At 45.0% G+C, this 18863-nt stretch overlaps 2 protein-coding genes across 2 annotated transcripts in view; both read right to left on the reverse strand.

Moving 5' to 3' along the window:
- Positions 1-6341: 6341 nt before the first annotated feature.
- On the reverse strand, positions 6342-8777 carry LOC124407951. Its single transcript, XM_046884562.1, has one exon. It carries the CDS (start codon positions 8775-8777, stop codon positions 6342-6344), a length of 2436 nt encoding a protein of 811 aa, XP_046740518.1.
- An 8869-nt stretch (positions 8778-17646) lies between these two features.
- Positions 17647-18863, reverse strand: part of LOC124407924 (proteoglycan Cow) — a 78294-nt gene continuing 77077 nt past the window's right edge. Inside the window, exon 10 of the mRNA XM_046884537.1 lies at positions 17647-18691. Coding sequence (XP_046740493.1) covers positions 18561-18691 — 131 coding nt within the window. The 3' untranslated portion in view covers positions 17647-18560. The remainder of the gene's footprint in view (positions 18692-18863) is intronic.

The raw sequence follows: 18863 nt of genomic DNA on the forward strand, positions 1-18863 counted from the left end.
ATGGAGTCAGTCAGATTGTCTTGATAAATTCGATCTTCCACTTGAATTGTATCACTGTTAATCAAAATACCAAATAAAGAAAAAAAGTGATGTGGAGGATGGAATAACTAACTTTTAGAAATACTCAATAGATCTTTTTTATAATCAATACGAAAGTCGTTCTGAAGCATTATTAATTGTCACCTATCGAAATAAGAATGGTATTAGGCTCGCAATTGGATTTGTGAAAAGTGTTTTGGTTAAAAATTGGACTAAGACTCCAAGAAATAAACTTCAAGTTTTGCAGAGTTGCGTTTGATTTTTAATTTTACATGCATTTCTTAGAATCCCTGCTTAAAATTTGTTTAATTGAAAAGTTGTCTGCGCGATTGTCTCTCCATAAAATGACAAAATGCTTTCGGGTTGTGCCGAAAAGAATCCTTCGATTATTTAATATGGCCCAAGGAAATCGGAAAAAGCGTTCATTTCTTGTCATTATTAGTGTAATGTCGGATAAAAACGAAACTCAGATGACCCTGTATCTCTTTCCATTACATGAACTTCGAAAAATTAAAAAAATAGATTAAAAAAATTGAATAATCTAGAAAATTAAAAAGAACACTCCAAAAAAAATAATAATATTGAAACAAAAGAAAATTTCAAAGGCGGCCACAGTAGAAGCGCTCACGTCGCGGCCCCTATCAGATGCACTCATCTACGGTTGCGGCTGAACATGCAAAACTCACGAATCAAGTGGGTCAGGAACCTTCACAAGTCGAGTTTGGGTGACAATTATCAGTGAGTATGTACTTTATAGTGTGGAATTTGATGCCCTTTCTGATACTAATGAAAAAAATGTACTGTTCCGTCTAAAGAAAGCCAAGTTGGAACGCCACTTACGGAAAATTTAACACTCATCGTTTTTCTCCTATCGAATCATACAATTTCTGCCCAACAAATTTTCACTCGCACTTTTGGTGTACGAGATATTTGACAGGATTGATTAAAATGAGACACCCTGTATATATTATTTAAATAGGTTATGTCATCCTTTTATATTTATTATGAATAGATAGGATACGAGAGTTCTGGGGCGGCGTACTTACGGAGTCGGTCTCGATCGTACCTAACTGACAACCGGTAGGTTACCTGCGAAGGGGGTGAGAATTCCTTCCTTGTCGACAATTAGGTGTACAAATAAAAAATTTCGAAAAATTCCATTCTTATCGTCAGATAGAATGTCGAAAAATGATTGACACGTAATTTTTCTTTTTTCAATTCAATGCTTATTAACAAAGATATAGCAAGTAGAATTCCGCGTGACGTCATAATGTTATACACTTATTACATTGTAGTATACCTGCGACCTCAGAATTTCTTAACAAATTTTGCACCAAACAATTTCTCCCGAATTGCTCTTAATTATTCGCGTTTTTTAATATTCGCTCCCTCTCGGTTTTCTAAAAAATCGGAAAAAACGGAACTGCATTTTTAGGAATTGTAAGGAAATGATTCGCGGATTTTCGAAAATCGTGGAATTTCCGAATAATTCGTGTACCAGATAGTACCAGTTCTTACTCGCAGTGATAAAGTAAACATGATTCCTTTCAAATTATATTGTAACATCTATAGATTGCAATTGAAATTTGAAGAAAAAAAACCGTCCTTGATTTTACACTGTTCTTCGCTTGTATCGAACTCTTTTGTTTTCAAGTGTCCTATGCAGCGAGTTCCTTTCTCGTTTTCTATTTTCATTTGGTATTTCTTTTTTTAGAGTTCAGCGAAAATCTGCCGTCATGTTGACATTCCAATTTCTTTGTTACCTTAGACTCTCCATTTCACTTATGTCTTGATAAGATCAAGCGTATTAGCGTTTTTCCGGGATTTACTCGACTTTTGGCCATAAAAGAAATAGCAAATTGCTTATAATGTAAAAAGTTTTCAGCATATGAAAAAACGGCTATGTACTTTTATAAAGCATGTAATTCTGAAGCTATTGTTGAAATTTGAAATTGATTCAAGCAACGATGTTAAGTGATCTGTCCTCTCAGTTCGATGAAAGTGGTTTCGTGAAAACTGCGGTTCGAGTTTTACGAGCACTCAGCGAGCACTCCAAAGCACTTTCGATTTTTGGCGGAAATTTAAACGTCTTCAGAAAGTGCTACAATTGATTCTTTAGGGCACTATTCCGACGTGATTTTGCGAGAGAAATCGATTGAGCGCAGTCCGAATGCGCTGCGAGCAACGGATCAAAAGTTACAGCCAAAAAACGAAAGACGTATTTTCTCAATTTTTCTGCTGCTGGTCTTTGCGTCGTAATTTCTCTGCTGTTGGTCCCACGCTTTTTTTCTTGTGTTGTCTGAGTTCCTGGGGGTCCAATTAATCTAGAATGGGTCATACAAATTGATTCCGGGACAAAACATTCTCGGCTCCAAAAATGACCAAAAAAGTAAGGCTAACCCCTTTTTTTTTTTTTTTTGTTATCGCTGGTAAAAATGCTTTATGCACACCCTGAAGTTTCGCGCAAGAAACTCCAGGGTAGTGTGGGACTCGCACCCACTAAAAAACCAGCGGCCACCCTGGTACGGGTAGGGGACTCCCCGGAACCGCACGAGGCATAACCTCGGGGAGCCCCCCGGCGCCTTCCGCATTCGTGCGGACCTACCTCTAACGCCTAATTGGGAGTTGCGCCTCCCGTCCCACCCCACTATGTATATATATATATAGTACACGTCCATACACATACACACATTCATACATTCACACACATACACACACACACACGCTCACATATGTATTTCATATCCTAATATATTCTCGCCTTCCTCAATCCACCGATGAAACATCGGTGCATGCGTCCCTGCCCGATGGTGGATGGTCCCTATTCGGCGCTGTAGCCCGGGCTCCGCTCAGCGGAGCCGCTCAGCGGAGCCGCTCAGCGTATGGTGACCCCCACTCAGTGCTCGTGTTACTTTGACCGAGCACCCTACCCACGCGAGTACGAGGTAATAATGGGTCCGGCGCGGCCGTTCCATCCACCGTCCCAAGGCGTCGGAGGCCGAAGAAGAAGGAGAGGAAGAGGAAGAAGAAGAGGAAGCATGGCCGGGGCGACCCTATCCTACTCCTATTGACTGACAGCGTGACACTCTCTATCCTGGCACCATCTATGTCGCCCCGCGCTTCCCCCCTCTCCTCACCCGCCTCAGGGCCCCGTTACCGAGGGACGGGGTGGAGGCCGGCCGGTGCCCCGTCCCGCCAGCCCGTCTGAACCCCTACCCGTTCAGGTCTTGATCTGCCTCATGCTTGTACCTACTCGCTTTTAGCCCTCGTCACGCGGTGCCCGCTGGCGTTCCCGCTCCCGCTTCTCTTTGGCCGTCAGAACCCGTTCCGCGAATCTGGCTACCGCAGCCCATTCCTCCCCTGACTTCACCATAGCCCTTATCAGGCCAGGTGGGGTAAGGTCTTCCCCAACGGCACGCTGTAGGGCCTCCCTCTCGACTTTCCACGCTGGGCAGACCTCAACTGTGTGTCGCGTCGTATCCTCCTCCCGCCCGCAGTACCAGCAGGTCGACTGCTCCGCCTTCCCTATCCTGTGGAGGAAATCTGCGAAGTAGCCGTGGCCTGTTAGGACTTGGGTCACACGGAATGTCGCGCTTCCGTGCGCCCGCTCGAACCATCCCGCCCAGTTGGCTAAAATTGCCAACCTCAGCCCCTCGCTGGGGAGCCCTGCGCTTCCGAGGTACGTTTTCCATCTTTCGTGGACGACGCGCAGTTCTTCATCTCTAACCGCCTTGTGCATGCCCGGAGACCACGTTCCGGTTGATAGCAGTTCCCGCACCCTACCAAATGTACGCGCGTACGCGTCGGCCACTAGGTATAGCGGCGGGGTCCTGGCTAGTAAGGAGACGGACACGAAGTAGGCCGTGCGATATGCCGCCACAACTCTTGCGCAAATCTCCCTCTGGTATTTCGTAATAGCCCGTTGTATGTGCTTTGAGGACCCCGCCACGTCCCCCCACACCGGAGCGCCATACAGGATCACCGCGAATAGGGTTCCAGCATATAGCCTGCGCCTGGCCTCAGATGGCCCCCTCAGGTTTGTCATCAACCTGCCTAGCGCCCTCGTGACACCCCCAAGCCTAGCCTTCATTGAGGCGAAGTGTGCCCGGAACGTAAGGCCGGAGTCTATCCGTACCCCCAGGTACTTCATGGACCCCGACAGCGGCACCCTCTCCGCACCAACCCTCACATCCGGGATGTTCACTGCTCCCCCCTTCTTCACGCGCCCAAACAGGACGGCCTCGGTCTTGCTGGCCGAGATCGTGAGGCCGAGACCCGCTATTCGCCGGACCACCCTGGCTACCAGCGTATTTGCCAGTGCTACCGCCGTGGACGGATCCCCTGCGGATCCTAGGACTAGCGTGTCATCTGCATAGCAGACAACAGCGCAGCCTGAAGTCGCCTCCACCCGCAGGACCTCGTCGAATGTAAGGTTCCATAGAAGGGGCCCTAGGACTGAGCCCTGTGGAACCCCGGCCGTCATTGCCAGACTCCTAAGATCCCCGTTTCTGTCCACGTACTCCACTTGCCTGTCCCACAGATAGGAGTCTAGGACCCGCCGCAGATACTCTGGGACCCCTTTGTCCTCGTGCCCCCCTAATAGATGGCCATGGCAGGCTATTGAAAGCGTTCGCGATGTCCAAGGACACCGCGACCGCATAGCCCCCTTTCTCTGTGGCGTTTTCCACAAACCGTCGCACCCTTATCAGGGCGTTGTTTGTGGATCGCCCTTCCCGGAAACCGTACTGGTCCTCTGACAAGCGCTCTTGGGGATCCTCCTCAATCCACTTCCCCAAACGAGCCACCACGATTCTTTCGAAAGTCTTCCCCAGCTCACTGAGTAGACATATCGGCCTTACCTTGGGGAGAGGCCCGCTGGGTACTCCCCCCTTAGGGATGAGCACAAGCCGGGCCTTTTTCCATGGCCGTGGGACCATTCCTTCTCGGAAGCAGAGGGTGAAGTTTCTCGCTAGAAGCCTCATCATTCCCTCTGGAACTTTGGCCCACGCAATTCCTTTTACGCCATCCGGTCCTGGGGCGACGCTTCGCGCGCACCCTTTCTTTAATGCGGCTCTGACCTCCTCCGTCGTGACCGCCCATCCCTCATCCCATCGCGAGCCGCTCTGGGCTGTCGGTGCACGTCCGTCTCCCCTCGGAAAGAGGGAATTAAGGAGACTTTTGAGGGTGTCCTCCTCCAGCGTCTCCGTCAACCCTTTTTGGGAGGTTCGCAGTTTGCCAAGCACCAGCTTATAAGGCAGACCCCATGGGTCCGCTTCCACGGAACCCACGAGGTCTCTCCACGCCTTGGCCTTGCTCGCTTTAATTGCATCCCGGAGCCTTCTTTTGGCGGCTCGATACTCGGCCTCTATTCCTTGGCGGTCGTCTGTCGTTCTTCTCCCCCTAACGAGGCGCCTCCTCGCTGCTACGCAGGATCTGCGTATGTCCGCCAGCTCCTCGCTCCACCAGTGCGTCGCTTTCCTGGAGCGGCCTCCCGTGCGGGCCCTGGGCGCAGCCGCATCACAAGCCTGCGTCATACTGCGTTCGATCCATCCTGCAAGGCCCGTCGGTGTCGTGTGGTCCTCGCCGGTTGGTCCCCACGAGAGAGTGAGGGACAGGGCGTCTGCGAAATTGTCGGGGTTGAACTTCGACCAACTCCACCGCACATGGCTCGTTCCACCCCTACGCTTTTCGCGTTTGGGAACACCAACGCTGTACAAGATGTACCGGTGGTCGGACAGCGTTTCTTGGTCCTTCGACACCTGCCACCCATAGATTACCGGCCCCAGGTTTACTGACGACCATGTCAGGTCCACGACGGACGACCCCTGTGGCCTCACACATGTCGCCGTCTTGCCAGCATTGCAGAGACGCATGTCGCACGATGCCGCCCACTCCTCGAGCAGCTCTCCCCTACGGTTGGACCAAGAAGGGTCCCAGGTATGTGAGCGGGCGTTGAAGTCCCCCCCTACAAGTACCCCCCTTCCGCTGTTCCCCGCCAGCTGGATCACCCGAGCCAAGTCCTCCAGGTGGGCAATGAACTCCGGCAGTCGTATGTTCGGCGATATATATACCGATATGACGGCAATGTCCCCAATCCTAGCGGCCACATACCCTTCCCAAGGAGTGAGCCTTCGCCGGCGCTACCCCCTGCCCTCCAGTGTATGGCCGCTAAGCCGTCGTCGCTGCTGAGCCAGGTGGATATATCCGGGACAACGTATGGCTCGGATACGAGGCATATGTCGATCCCTTCCTCGAGCACGAACTGCCTCCGTAGATCCTGAGCCCCCCTACTATGGTTCAGATTACTCTGGACACACTTGGCCATTTTCGCTGGGATTGGTTGCGGGCCTCCGACCCCGTTCGCCTACGGACGCGCAGCGTCCGGAACCCATCCTGTGGGCGCTATCTTTCCCACTCTCTTGGCACACCGCACATTTAGGTTTGGCCGCACAGTCACGTGCCTGGTGGCCTTCGGTACCGCACCTGTAGCACGCTGCCCGGCGTTCTGTCGGCTCTTTGCACGCACTCCCTATACGGCCAAATCCCCAGCACTTAAAGCACTGCCTGGGGCGCGCATCCAGCAGCACCGCCCTGGCCGTGACCCAGCCAATCCTGATCTTACCCTTTGATGCGATAATCGTGGCTGCCCTCAAAGGGCACTGCACCCACACGCTGAATAGCCCGTTGGGTGTCCCTCTCGGGACACCCACGCGGATCTCATCCGGTTTGCAGCCACCCTGCTCAGCGAGGATGCCAGCCAGTTCCCCACTGGACATGGAGCCATCCAGGCCCTGCACTCTCAGCTCGCCCTTGGTAACCGGCCTTGTCACTGAGACCGTGTCGCCATATCTCACCGCGATCACCCTGGTCAACTGCACTGCCAGGGCGTCGGCCTTCTTTGCATTTTCGGGCCCGGGAATCTCGATGAGAACCCCCCCGTTGGCTGCCCGCCGTATCCTGGTCTCTCCTATACCCAGCTCCTCGAGCTGTATCTTTTCGCGGGCAAATTTGAGAATTTCCGCGTAGCGGACGTTCTCTCCTTTGCCCTTGATGGCCACAGCTGCACCCCTTGGGGCTCTACGGCGGACCGCGCTGGGTCCGGTCCCCCCTGTGCGCCCCGGGGCCTCTGTTGGGGAAGTCTGTACGGCCTCCGGTATTGCGCCGCTCGACGTCTCTCCCCCAGGCGGCTTCCCCTTCCTCGTCTTGTTGGTACCGCTTCTGCGGTCCCGTGCACCAGTGCTACCTTCGACCTCCATCGGAGGGTCGCTCGTACCTCGGTCCTCCGAGAGCCGCTGTCCTCCCTCTGCGGTGGCTTGCACGCAGCTGGTTTGCGCTGTGTGCATCCCCTGTGCGGTCCCACCAGCGTGGCTGCCCATACCATGGGGGGGATTTGGGTGGGCTCTTCCTCCCCCGCTCGTGGCACTGAGGAGCAAGCGGGATATCCTATTCACCTCTTCCCGCACCTGTTTCAGCGCCTCAGCCTGCCTGGCCAGCTCCTCGTTCCTGGCCCTGTCGTTGTCCGGGATGAGTTCGAGTTGAGACCCCGTTAGGCGGAACTCAAACTCTGAGGTACCAGCTGATGCCGCCGTCGTCGGCACCTCGATTGCCTCGACCTCGCTTCTCGCGGCCACCCCAAGATCAAGAGCCGTCGTCTTTCGGACGGCTCCCGGTAGTCGTTCGTCGGCACTTGTCGTCGAGCCCCTGCTAGCGACCTGCGCATAGGAGACCGTCGTGCGGTTCCTAGCGTCCACTCCGGCCCTCTCTTGGTCGTGCCGGTTTTTTTCTAGCTCCAGCTGGAGCTCGTCCCTTTCCCGACGGGCGTCACGCAGCTGGGCCTCTAGGTCATTATTGCGCGCCCGCAGGAGGGCGGGATCGCCTGCCGCCTCCGCTTTCACGGTCATCGTGAGCAGGGCCTCCTTCGCCAAGGCCACCCTGCTCTTTATCTCGCTACTCACTTGACCCTGCAACTTGCATTTTCCCCTTATGGCATCTATATCCTCGAGCCACTCCGTTATCTGGGCCCCGAGGTCCGATGCCGTCATGAGCCTGTATTCCACAGGCCCCGTCCCCTGCGGGGTTTCTTCCTGGAGCCGAGCCGCAGCTTTGCCCTTTTTCTGTCTACCCGCCGGTGCTTTCTTAGTGACCCACGGGTTCGTATCCTTCGCGCTCCACACCGAATCGGTCTCCCCCGTGTCGGAGTCGTCCTCCAGGTACGCTACCTTGGCGGTAGCCGTGCACCTCTTGCGTCTTGGGCGGGTTCCCATAGGCGGTCGTGGTGCTTCTTCCTCGTCTGAGAGGATTACGGTCCCCTTTCCCTCCCCCTCGGTGGACGCAGCTTTGCGCTGCGTGTTTGCATCTTCTGCCCCGGACCTGTACGGGAGAGAGAGCTCTCCGTCCGAGTACACTATGTTCTCGGGCGGCGTCAGCTCGTCCCCCTTCCGCTTATTCCCCTGCAGTGACTGCTGTTGCTGCTGTTGCAAGGGTGCCTCGTCGGGCGCCTCCTGTAGCGGCGCGTCCTCACCCCTTTCCGTCTCCGTCAAGACGTTAGATGCGGGCGCCTGTGGTGATGCATCCCCCGACCCCATGCTCTCAAGAGGGGGCCAGCTAATGCCCCTTACAAGTCCCCGGCCACGCGTACCCCTGCTCCTCGCGTACCCCCGAGTGCGCCCGCTGCTCGAGTGCTCTCGGGCCTCCTCCTGCTTCGTCCTCTCTTTTGGTTTGGTGTTTACGTTATCCATGCTGAAAGTAATGTTAGATTACGACGGTTCGGCCATCATGGCAGCCACACCGCAGTGTGGCATCTTCCCCGCCAGAAAAACCCTATCCCCTCGCACGGAAGCCGCTGTCGGTTTATCGAGTGGCCTCTCTATCCGTGCGAACCCCCCATCCCTAACGTCGCCCAGTCGGGGATTCCCCTGTCAATCCGAAACAGGGTAGGCCACCGGCCGGGTTAGACTTTGCCGGATTTACCCTACCGGACGTCGGTTATGAGGTAATACTGACCAGGTAATCCTCCATACATGCGCCCGAGACCCTAAGTTCAACCCCCAGATTGGCTCCAGACGGCCGCGAGGAGCGGTTCTCCCACTTTGGACATGTGGTTTCCTGGGACCTTTGCCGGGGTACCGAAGTCCCCCGGGCTTACGTTTACCCGTAGTACGCCACAGCGGTCCGGTAAAGGTACTAACGTCACTCGCAGCCCTGGTCGGTCGGCAACTACTCCTTCCTTGGTTAGTCTCTAAGGAATATCCCTAGGGGCCCCGACCACATCCCGCGCACTCACTCATATATTCACGCACCCATTCATACACCCATCCCCGGAAGGATGGGCCGGTTGTCTTAGTGAACGCTCGTCCGGGGTCACCTTCGCATCGGAGTCGTAGAACTCCAAAACGACGGGACCCCTGAATTCATTGCGACCGTCAAGCCCCTACACCACGACAAGGTGACAACCGAGTAGGGGAAGGCTAACCCCTTTGGATTTTTTGCGAAAATTTCGAAGATTCTGAAATATGCTGCAATAAATTCTTTCAGGCACTATTCCGACGTAATTTTTCGAGAGAAATCGATTGAGCGTAGTCCGAATGCGCTGCGAGCAACGGATCAAAAGTTACAGCCAAAAAACGAAAGACGTATTTTCTCAATTTTTCTGCTGCTGGTCTTTGCGTCGTAATTTCTCTGCTGTTGGTCCCACGCTTTTTCTCTTGTGTTTTCTGAGTTCCTGGGGGTCCAATTGATCTAGAATGGGTCATACAAATTGATTCCGGGACAAAAAATTCTCGGCTCGAAAAATGACCAGAAAAGTAAGGCTAACCCCTTCGGATTTTTTGCGGACATTTCGAAGATTCTGAAATATGCTGCAATAAATTCTTTCAGGCACTATTCCGACGTAATTTTTCGAGAGAAATCGATTGAGCGCAGTCCGAATGCGCTGCGAGCAACGGATCAAAAGTTACAGCCAAAAAACGAGAGACGTATTTTCTCAATTTTTCTGCTGCTGGTCTTTGCGTCGTAATTTCTCTGCTGTTGGTCCCACGCTTTTTTTCTTGTGTTTTCTGAGTTCCTGGGGGTCCAATTAATCTAGAATGGGTCATACAAATTGATTCCGGGACAAAAAATTCTCGGCTCTAGAAATGACCAAAAAAGTAAGGCCAACCCCTTCGGATTTTTTGCGAAAATCACGACGATTCTGAAAAGTGCTGCAATCAATTCTTCAAAGCACTATTCCGACGTGATTTTGCGACAGAAATCGATTGAGCGCAGTCCGAAGATACTGCGAGCGATGAATCAAAAGTTACGGACAAAAAACGAGTTACTTCGTATTCTCATTCTTCTGCTGTTCGTCTTCGCCACATCATTTTTCTGCTGTTGGTCATACCCTGTCATTGCTGTATGTTTCGAGTTTCAGGGGTATCAATTCTTCTGGAAAGGCTCGTACAAACTGATTACGAGACAGAAGATTCTTCACTCAAAGATAAGGGAGGCAAGGCTAACCCCTTTGGATGTTTGGTGAATATTTCGAGGAAATCAAGAGATGCTGCAACCAATTCTCTGATGCACTATTTCGACGTTTTTTGCGGAGGAATCGATTGCCTTCAGTTTTCACTCGCAGCGAACAACGGATTGGAAAGAACCGCAGCAAAACACGGAATTCGCAACAGGTTGTCAAAAAGATGCGTCAGGAAAATAGCAACCACTACAACGTTAGGTTCTGTTTATTGTGAGTTTGAGTTTGCTCAATACGTCCTTATCCTAATACAAGCGTTCAGATAAAAGTGTATAGTATGTCATAAAATTCCCGAATGTTGTAAAATCGGATAGAGAAAATGTACACAAATATAGGTTATTATTACATCACAATGCTGACGAGAACAATACGGTTTAAGAGTAAAATACGCTAAGCTGAATGTAAAGAGTAATATATGGAATGGTTATCATTGTGGTTCCTGAGTTTATATTGAGAACCGCAGTGCGCACAGGTGCACTGCATCTCCATATGATATGATATGTATATCACTGTATTCTTTTATGTAACCTGAAATAAAATAAATGTGAAAATGAACTTCTGTGTGTTTTCTTCATATTTCCTCAACTGTTGGTCCCATGTTTTCTTTGATGTCTTTTTCTGGTTGCGCAACGTCCAATTCTTCCGGCAAGGATCATACAAATCAGTTCTGAGACGAAACTATTCTTACTTGAAAGAAAGTAAGGCTGACTGACGTCTTTGGAGTTTAGGTGTAAATTTTTCGAATTTGAATGATGCTGCCTGAATGCTGATTTGATGTAAAATTAGGCAAATCGGAGAAATTTCAGCGAAAAATTACTCCTGGTATCAGGAGAACATCTGAGCCGAGGAGGTCTTCCAAAAACAGGAACTGATTGATTGGCTGCTTGCGACGTTGATACTGTGTGCATTGATGCATGCCTGCTTGCTTGAGAAGGCATGTGATCGCTTGCTTACATGCTACAGCCACTTAGAATCAAGCAAATCGGAGAAATTTCAGCATGAAATCGCTCCTGGTATCAGGAGAACATCTGAGCCGAGGAGGTCTTCCAAAAACAGGGACTGATTGATTGGCTGCTTGCGACGTTGATACTGTGTGCATTGATGCATGCCTGCTTGCTTGAGAAGGCATGTGATCGCTTGCTTACATGCTACAGCCACTTAGAATCAAGCAAATCGGAGAAATTTCAGCATAAAATCGCTCCTGGTATCAGGAGAACATCTGAGCCGAGGAGGTCTTCCAAAAATAGGGACTGATTGATTGACTGCTTGCGACGTTGATACTGTGTGCATTGATGCATACCTGCTTGCTTGAGAAGGCATGTGATCGCTTGCTTAAATGCTACAGCCACTTAGAATCAAGCAAATCGGAGAAATTTCAGCATGAAATCGCTCCTGGTATCAGGAGAACATCTGAGCCGAGGAGGTCTTCCAAAAACAGGGACTGATTGATTGGCTGCTTGCGACGTTGATACTGTGTGCTTTGATGCATGCCTACTTACTTGAGAAGGCATGTGATCGCTTCCTTACATGCTACAGCCACTTAGAATCAAGCAAATCGGAGAAATTTCGGCGTAAAATTGCTCCTGGTATCAGGAGAACATCTCAGCCGAGGAGGTCTTCCAAAAACAGGGACTGATTGATTGACTGCCTGTGACGTTGATACTGTGTGCTTTGATGCATGCCTACTTACTTGAGAAGGCATGTGATCGCTTCCTTACATGCTACAGCCACTTAGAATCAAGCAAATCGGAGAAATTTCGGCGTAAAATTGCTCCTGGTATCAGGAGAACATCTGAGCCGAGGAGGTCTACCATAACGGCGATGGTTGCCTATAATAAGGCACTCATACGTGACGTAAGATTGGTTGCCTATAATTAGGCGGCTTGAAAATGAACCGAAACGGCCCTCGTCGATTACGCTATCATCACTCTGTTACTCAGACACAATTTCGTGGAAATCTCTGATGACATGCAGTGGGGACAGGTAAGTCATAAGTCATAAATTCTATATTCATATTTTTATTCAGGCTCTACAGACATGTTATCAACGATTAATTCTATGGACGTAGGATTCATATTTTCTATTCAAATTCACATAAATATAATAAACAAGAAGATTGGTTACAGAAACTAAAAAATAAAATACCTGCAACTATATCTCTGGCGAATATAGAGTTAAGCTTGATAATCTGAATGAAATTGTTAATACTGAGTTGAAACGCTTCAGCATTACAGGTAAGGAATTAAGTGAGGCAATAGCTCAGCCTCGTATCTCTCAAATTAAATTCCTACCCCTTCGAATTCTCGGCGAAAATTTTGCCGACCTTGAAACATGCTAGAAGCAATTCTTTGATGCACTATATCAACGTATTTTTGAGCGATAAATTGATCGGACGCCCTACAAATACGCTGCGAGCAATGTATCGAGAGTTACATAAAAAAAACGTGATATTTCCTACATACGTTCTCTGCTGTTGATCTAAGGCAGTTTGCTTTATCTTTCCTGAGTTCCTGGGGGTCTAATCAGTTTAAAATAAATCACACAAATCGATTCTGAAAAAGAAGATTTACAACCGAAAAAAAATGAGACAACCCGTTCGGATTTTTGGTGAAAATTTTGACGACTTTGAAAAATGCTGTAAACAATTCTTTGATGTACTTTTCCGACGTAATTTTGCGAGAGGAATTGATTGATCGCAGTCCCAATACGCTGCGAGCGATAGCTAAAAAGTTACAGCCGAAAAACACAGCATGATCATTTCTCTGCTGTCGGTCCTACGCTTTTTTTTATGTGTTTTCTGAGTTCCTGGGGGTTCAATTACTCCAGAGATACTCATACAAATCGATTCCAAGACGATAAATTCTCGGCTCCAAAAATGACCAAAAAAGTAAGGCTAACCCTTTTGGATTTTTTGCGAAAATTTCGACGATTCTGAAAAGTCCTGCAATAAATTCTTTCAGGCACTATGTCGACGCAATTTTGCGAGAGGAATCGATTGAGCGCAGTCCGAATGCGCTGCGAGCAACGGAACAAAAGTTACAGCCAAAAAACGAAAGACATATTTTCTCAATTTTTCTGCTGCTGGTCTTTGCGTCGTCATTTCTCTGCTTTTGGACCTACCTTCTTTTTGCTGTGTTTTCTGAGCTTCTGGGCGTCCAATTAATCCAGAAAGGGTCATACGAATCGTTTCCGAGACGGAAAATTTTCGGCTCCGAAAGTCAGGAAAAAAGTAAGGCTCAAGAAAATCAAGAAAAAAGTGGCAGAATTGAAAATTGAACATTCAAAATAAAACTTATCACTTTAGTCATAGGACTAACTGGATATTGTTTTGATGACCCTAAAGTCTTGTTTAAATTAAAAAAAAAGAACTCATTATCCAAAATATTAGAGTGGTGGTAACCCTCAACAATAATAGAAATTTCGTCAGAGATATTTTTCTGTCTCTTTTAGCATTTCGAAGAAACATGAATCGACAATAATCAATGCTCAGCATTGCAACAATCGTGACGAAAAATATGGTTCCATATGTATGTCAATATTACGCAGAGGGTGAAATAAATTTTTTTAGCTATTTTTCGTCACCTTTTGTAAAGATTTGTATTCTTTAAATTTATAATTGCAAAAGTGCACAGGCAAATAAAAAAAACTTCCCCAGAGGAATATTTTCTAAATGATTGCAACTAAAAATCACGTAGCTACTCCAAAACATTTATAAAATATTTGCCACTGAAAGTCAACTTTTTTAAAAACTTCGATAAAATCAATATAGTATCTCAGGGTGCTACTGTCGCCTATAAAAGATTTGATATACTTGTTCAGGTAAATATAAACGATACACGTTCATGCATTTGATTGACATTTATTTTTCTGTTGTATAATTTCGGCGTACATATTTCTTGTTCGAGATTTTCTCAACTTTTCAATTTCATAATGACGACGGTATGTTACCAACGTTTTTTACGTGATAGTTTTTTGAAAAGCTTTTTCAATTAAAATACTAATAACCCCAAACCCGTCGGGACCCGCCGAACTGTTACGAAAAATAACCCAGGGCTGTGAGTTTTTCTTCATCTTTAGTCAACATTCACTGCACAATATACTATCCAGCTCAATGTCAAAAATTAGGACCACCCATATCTGCGTAATTGTAATTTTATTTTAATGGTTATCTTGCAGGCTGTATGTAAACAGAAGTTTTAGTTTTCAGGTAACCTTTCGATTTAATTGACAGCATTTTGAAAATTTTCAATTTGACATTTTCAGTTTTCCTTCTTTTCTTATATCTTAGTGATGAAGAAATAATTTTTTCAACATCGCGTTATAGAGTCATTCGTTTAGCCGGTACATCGTTGCAAATATTGTGTTCCTAGGAAGTTTGATGAGAAGGTTAATGAGAGACAGAGACTTCTACAACAACCTTTATTCATAAAGAATTCTTACATCTACATACTTTGTATGATAGCGATAAGATGAGTATTGTAGTAGTAATTTCTTTCAGTAAAAATTCTTTATGCCTTGATTAGGATTACATTTTACAAAAATCATCATGAGTACAGTCACAAGCGATGATTCTTATTGCATATTTTTATATACAATTCAGTGAGATTAAAAGAAATTATGTCATAAGTTTTACCGGGAGTTTGATACTCAAGTGAGGGGTACATCCAACTTTCCATGTACATGACGCCGTAGTGTTAGAGGGACGATAAATGTATCTTTTTAGCAGTTTGTTACAAAGAATGCGATGGTGATAATATGAAAATTATCAAAACAAGATTTTATCAATTTAAAATTCTTTTTTTTTTGTTGAACCTACTTGGAGTATCGTCAAATCCAAATGCATAAGTTTAAAGAATATAATTTTACATTCGGTGAAAAATAGATGATCCAAAAAATCAACATTGAATAGTTTTGAAGCATGTTTAAAAAAAAGAAAATTTCTGCTAGAAAACTATGCTATTTTGACAAATGATTGGTAATAGAATCGTATAGACACTTTTTATATGGAATATTGGAATGTTTGTGTGATGAAAAAAAAAAAATTGAAATTTGATGAACTTTTATTGCTGAATCCTGTAATCTGCCTACCTTAGGTGTTACACTTTTCGGTTCGGAAGGCGGGTAAAGCTCGCAACAATGCCATTCATAAATAAATTATAAATTCTACTAAACTAACTGCAAACAGGATGGAACATGCGCTGAACGAATCGGAAGGTAATAAGGTAACACGTAAGGTAGGCAGATTCTAGAAGCGAGCAATGAAAATTAAAAAGTTAACAAAAATGACAATCTTTTTCTTTCGTTACAAAAACATTCTAATATTTAACCAACAAAAGTAAAAATCCGATTTTATTATTTATCACTCGTAAAAATAGGTCTTTAGAGTAGTTTTCAAGCAGCAGACGATTTTCTTTTTTTGAAAAATATTCTTTAAAAATAGTAAAAACTGATTTTTTGGGTCGTCTATTTTTTAATTACATTCTTCAAACGTCTATAAATAGATTTGACGATACTTTGATTTGGACAAAAAAAAAACTAAAAAATTCTCGAATTTTGTTTTGATAATTTTCGTATCATCACCATCGTATTCCTCGCAAAAAACTGCTCGAGAGATAGATTTACTGTCTCTCTAACACTGAGGACTTATGTACTTGAAAAGTTGGATGTATCTCACCTTGAAGTATACTAATTTGAATATTCTTTCTCGTGAATATTTGATGCAGTTATATTAAGGGGAATGTTTAGACTACTTTTACACGCATGATGTTTCAAGTCTAGTTTGTGAGTAGCATATTGATAAATATGCACTACATATAGTATGTATGTATATATAATACCTACATAATTAAATTCCTAAGAGGGACGTGTCATGTTTATTAATAGGTAAATATATTATAACATTAGTAGTAATATATTATAACATTTATTTACCTATTGTTCATAAGTCTACGGTTACTTTTGAATTAATCCAAGTCAAGTTTTCCCCTATTACATGAGTTATACATATATACATATACATATAACAGGTGTGTCTCGTTTAGTTATACATATATATATATATATAAATATACATATATGGGTATGCAAAAATTTATGGAATTTCGACTTATTGATTACTTTTCGAGTTCAGAGACAAACTAATGGGGGCACAAAAATACTATTGTAAACTAATGATGAACTAATAAAATTCCAATAGTTTCGAGTATTTCCCGTTAGTATTTTTGCACTCCCGTGAGTTTTTTTTTTTTTTTTTATAAGGGGATGAAAATTCTAAAATTAATTGCAATACTTCGCGTGATTTCCTTTCGAGGTTGCAAAATATATCTCCACGAGTCCAAAACATAATTTCTTGCAGATGGAAGATTTATATCAACAGTATCAACACGTCACATTCAATATTCTTAAATAGAAGTATGCATTTGAAGACCTCGGGGTGCTGTAGTTTCTTGTTAGTGATGTGCAGGTATTTTACGAAGAATCTTTCGTAAGATTGTCTGCAGCATTATCACTATTTGGAGATGTAATGAAATTATGTGTCTCTGCAAATGGAGAGCCACCGTACTTCAGTGAGGACAGCGACAGATGCGATGACAAGTGTATTTCGTTTAGTTCAATGCAGAATATTAGCTATATCGTAATAACGATTAAACTTGCTTTAGTTGTCTCGTATTACGAGACTCTTACTCACACAGTCACATCAATCATTTCTACCGATTACATAATAATAATAACTACAGTCATAATAATAGCAATTACTGTTACTATAAATTTCTACAGCGTACCTTGTACTCATTAAGTGAAATAATTATAACATTAAGTAGAAATGGCTCATCTTTACGAAAAGTGGTAGCAGTTTTTTAATATGAAATAGGACATTTCTGTGGTGCATCACGAGTTACATAAACATCAAGATGCAGAGTTGCATCAAAGGCTGAAAAATAAACCAGATTTCTAAAAGAAACTCAATTGTATTGGATAATTGAGCAACTTAAACTTACACCCAAATCGTTAGAAGCAATGAGTTTGTACATATCTAACTTTGCGCAGATGAAAATCACTCAGGTTATTGCCTGGTAAATAAAGTGTATTATACATATGTGTAATGTACAGCTTTCGATGATTTTATTTTCATTCACTTTACCCTCTCCGCATTTTCATGCTTATGTCATAGTTAACCGTAAGTCAGGTATAATAAAGATACTTAAATTTACTGGTAGAGCTAAGAATTAAAATTTAGAAAGAATATTTTGTGTATAATTAATCATTAATTAAGGGTAAAGGTGCAGTACGTGTCATATTAATGTAGTGACAATTGCTGTTTTCTATATTCTATTAGCATAATTATTGAATAATTTATATATTATTTAATTTCGGTATATAATATAGTTGTGCCTGGAGGTATCCTGATAGGTACAGACTTATCTAGTACCCATTGTGTAAAGAAAACATTAAAATTTCGGCTCTGAAATAAACTTTTTTCATATTGGTTTCTATTCTTCTTCCTTCTTCGCATTCAGTTTTCCATTTAGCTGTTTTTATATATTTCATCGAAGTTTTGTTGTTATACAGAAATACAAAGTGTGGTTAAATCAGATAGGACATCGATGCTTTTTTTCCCATATTTCAAAATGACGACCCAGCTCAAAACTTTCACTACTTTTTAATAATTTGGATAACGTCAGATGCCGAGTTCAAACTTATCATTACTGGCAATGTTGCACAGTTCTATTATACTATTCTAATCATCAAATGGGACATTGGTAACAACTGTCGATTCGAGTGCATGTTTTTCTTTGTTATACATAATTGCATGTCAATTATAGCAATGATATTGAATATTTCATTCCCAAGTGTTGCACCTTTCTTCAGTCAAAGTCGACCGCATTTTGATAGCTCTAAGTATTATTGAGAGACCTTCAACCACAACACAACCATTTGAGGTTAACAAGTGATGAATCCCTCGATTTCAGAGTGATGTTCTCGAACTGTATCTCATACCGATGTACGTATAAGTCTAGAAGTCCAAGGGCTGGTCAGCAGAACCTTCGAGGTCTTGTGCAGGATCGGCACCTCCGTCTTCATCATCCTCGAGATCTACTCTGTTTGTTTTGATCCCGCCGTTACTCAACTTGTTCACTATTGAATCTGAAACAAGAATGAACAAAACCCATCATTTAAATATATCAGTTGAAGATTATCGAAGGTAAGGATTTAGAGGCGTGTTGATCACGTTAGGTACCCAACAAAATCTGGCGATATCTTTTGTCGAATTTCGTTTCAGCTACCATCACGCGTCGCCAAATCATTGTGAAAACGG

This window comes from Diprion similis, chromosome 7 (assembly GCF_021155765.1).
Source record: "Diprion similis isolate iyDipSimi1 chromosome 7, iyDipSimi1.1, whole genome shotgun sequence".
In the NCBI taxonomy this organism is placed as follows: domain Eukaryota; kingdom Metazoa; phylum Arthropoda; class Insecta; order Hymenoptera; family Diprionidae; genus Diprion; species Diprion similis.